This window comes from Papilio polytes, unplaced genomic scaffold (assembly GCF_000836215.1).
Source record: "Papilio polytes unplaced genomic scaffold, Ppol_1.0 DF821289.1, whole genome shotgun sequence".
NCBI classification, from domain to species: Eukaryota; Metazoa; Arthropoda; class Insecta; order Lepidoptera; family Papilionidae; genus Papilio; species Papilio polytes.
In genome coordinates, this window is record NW_013527915.1 from 5,759,778 (window position 1) to 5,762,894 (window position 3,117).

The window sequence follows — 3,117 nt, forward strand, 5'->3', positions numbered from 1 at the left end:
ACGTTACATTTATAATATTAGTAACAGCTAGTTACTAATATTATAAATGTATGTGAGAGTTTGTAGATAAATAAGTATTAAAATCGGTTCAATTACAACAAAAAATTACTTCTTCATTTTAAGGTATTATAGCATAGTACATATTATATTATAGACGTGAAAGATTAAATTATAGTTAAGATTTTTATTGTTATCGTTTTCTTTTTTTTAATGAACTTCAAGGCTAATTCTTGTTTTTTTTTGTTGCAGAGACAATGCATATAACCAACTTGCCACTCGTGGTTTGGACGCTCACAGTCTTAGCGACACATGTAAGTACAATAATTGTTTTTAGCATTTTTATGAACATATCCAATAGTCTAATATATCCTTATAAGACTTATGACTAAAAAAGTAATAAAACAAATCTCAAAACTTTATATAATTTTGATTTTCTGAGATTAAAAAAATATCTCAGCTGTTTTCAATTGCCGGAGTACATGTACAGAAACATATTTTTATGTAATTTTAAAGGATACCAACGGTTAGTAACTGTGACTCAAATAAGTTATTACTCTTTCAATTTATTGTGTTTTCAATATTATTTCATGCAACTTAATTGTGTTTAATTTTGTGTTCTGTGTTTTTTTTATTTTTTTGTATTGTATTAACTTACTATGCACTTTTATATGTGCATGTAAAAAATGTTGCACATATATTACCAATATTTTAATCCATTTAACAGGTAGCGACGCAAAGCCAGTATGGAATAGGTTTAGGCATAAAACGAGAGGTATTTTTCTTAAATTTAGAAGACGGCTACTTTGGTTGTCAAGTAAACGAATCAACACAAATATTACAATTATATGAATTATCGAAATTATGCGATGGAGTACCGGACTGCTACAAGGCATCCGACGAACTGAGATCAGAGCTCAAATGCACAGGTAAGAAATATTACTTATTATGTACCAGACAAAAAACATAATAGTAATCTTATAAATTGCAATAACAAGAAGAAATAAGCTTTAATTCTTAATTAACAAACTATAACTGCCCCTAAAACTCCTCATAACTTAGATTTACTAAGGTAAATCTACATGAAGAACTTTTTATGTTACCGCTGGGAATGTCATTATTTAATAACTAATAATACTTTTTTTATTATTAAAATTGTGTATTTACACTCGGTGTTTGTGAATCTATATTTAGGGTACTCTTAAGTAAAGTTTAAATACACATAGACAATATGTACTGTATTATTGCTTATGTACATTAAATACATTAAAATGTTTTAGATGACTGTACCAAAGAAGATGGCGCACGTTGCATAAACGGCGCGTGTCTAAACGGTGTGTGCCATTGCAATGATGGTTTCGGCGGCTGCAACTGTCAGGAACCAGGTGAGCTTTGCTTGTTAACTCAAACCAGTGACCCTTATAAGCAAAATCCAAGGAAAAATCTAAACCTTACTTAGTTTAGCTATCACATCTACCTATGGCCGTTGATTTAGATTTTTTCGTATGTTCCCTTTCTTTATTACATATTTCTATATTCATTTATCTCGCTTATGTATTTATTCATTTACTTGATAATTGAATACAGATTATTTAAATATATTTTTTGCAGATGTAAATGAATGCAAGGACAGGCCATGTGACGTTTTTGCGCACTGTACCAACACTGTGGGTAGCTTTCAATGTTCTTGCTTCCCGGGATACGAAGGCGACGGCTTCACATGTAGAGGTACCTATCGTTTGATATATTCATAATTTTCATGTAATTCATATTTGGTATCAGTTCGGTTGATTTATGTATCTCAATTTTTTAAGATATAAACGAATGTGAAGATCCGGCGATATCGTCGAGATGTGTCAAGAATGCGGAATGCTGTAACCTACCAGCTCACTTTATCTGCAAGTGTAACCGAGGCTTTGAAGGGGACGGGGAAGAAGAATGTCGAGGTAATTTACTTAATGCTACGATAATTCACCCATACATAATAGAGAATATATCATATAACTGTTTACTTTTATTTAGGTACTAACTGTTTCCATGCGGCTTCATACGCATGAAATTATGAAAATTTCATTTTATTGTTTACATTTGTCAAATTATTAATAGCAAATGTCAAAATGTCATTACATGACAAACCTTGGCAATTTTGCTTCCTTGATGTTGGCAGCAACTTATGGTATCTTTCCCACATTAGGATTTTTATCTAAAATATTTACCCCCTAAGTTTAATAGCGTAAAAATATGGAGCCTAAAGCGTGACGTAAGTGTAGGGCTTTTTATTAAATAAAGAATTATTCAAAAATATGCTATAATTGCTGACATCTTAGGCAACAAGTGTGTTTTTACGCTTTATTATCATAGATATAGATTATAATATCTGGTGTTTAATGTAGGTAGGTTTTTATTACCTACCGTCAAATGATTTATATTAAATCAGTCCCAAAACAATCGCCGTTTTATTAATACGTATACACTACAGGTATTTTATCAAATTTGATAAAAATGTTCTATTTTTAATTCAGACATTGACGAGTGCCGACGACCCGGTGCCTGTGGAAGCAACACCGTTTGTCAAAACTACCCCGGCAACTACACATGCGCCTGTCAAGCTGGTTATACCGGAAATCCATTCGACGGCGTAAGTTATTTCTTCAATGGTTTCACTTAAATAATAACTAAAGATATTAAACCGCTGTAACTGTATTTATTTTTTCAATTGTAGTGCGTAGACATTGATGAATGCGAAAACAAGGATGCATGTGGTGCGGGCGCCGTCTGTCGTAACATAGCCGGTGGCTACGAGTGTAGCTGCCCTCAAGGCTTCGAAGGTGATCCTCGCGTTGGCTGCCACGACCTCAACGAATGCGCGCGCGCCCAGTGCGGTCGCAACGCCCTCTGTGAAAACATACCCGGCGCGCATCGCTGTCTATGTCCACCAGGTTTCCAAGGCAATCCCGAAATCGAGTGTATCGGTGAGCCCGAATACTTTTTTTTCACATCATGTGTGCTTTTATTTAACTTTGGTTTGATGCTTAAAAACTTCTAATGACGGCCTATAACAAATTACGCCGACACTACCGCACTCGATCGAGCGGTAGCTTCACGCTTCTACTAACTCAA

The 3,117-nt window shown here is 34.0% G+C and overlaps 1 protein-coding gene across 1 annotated transcript in view; it reads left to right on the forward strand.

The window, feature by feature from the left end:
- LOC106109156 overlaps window positions 1-3,117 on the forward strand; it is a 93,510-nt gene that overhangs the window by 11,879 nt on the left and 78,514 nt on the right. The window contains exons 2-8 of the mRNA XM_013290560.1: window positions 250-311; window positions 725-926; window positions 1,278-1,382; window positions 1,609-1,725; window positions 1,812-1,943; window positions 2,520-2,635; window positions 2,720-2,969. Coding sequence (XP_013146014.1) covers window positions 255-311; window positions 725-926; window positions 1,278-1,382; window positions 1,609-1,725; window positions 1,812-1,943; window positions 2,520-2,635; window positions 2,720-2,969 — 979 coding nt within the window. The 5' untranslated portion in view covers window positions 250-254. The remainder of the gene's footprint in view (window positions 1-249; window positions 312-724; window positions 927-1,277; window positions 1,383-1,608; window positions 1,726-1,811; window positions 1,944-2,519; window positions 2,636-2,719; window positions 2,970-3,117) is intronic.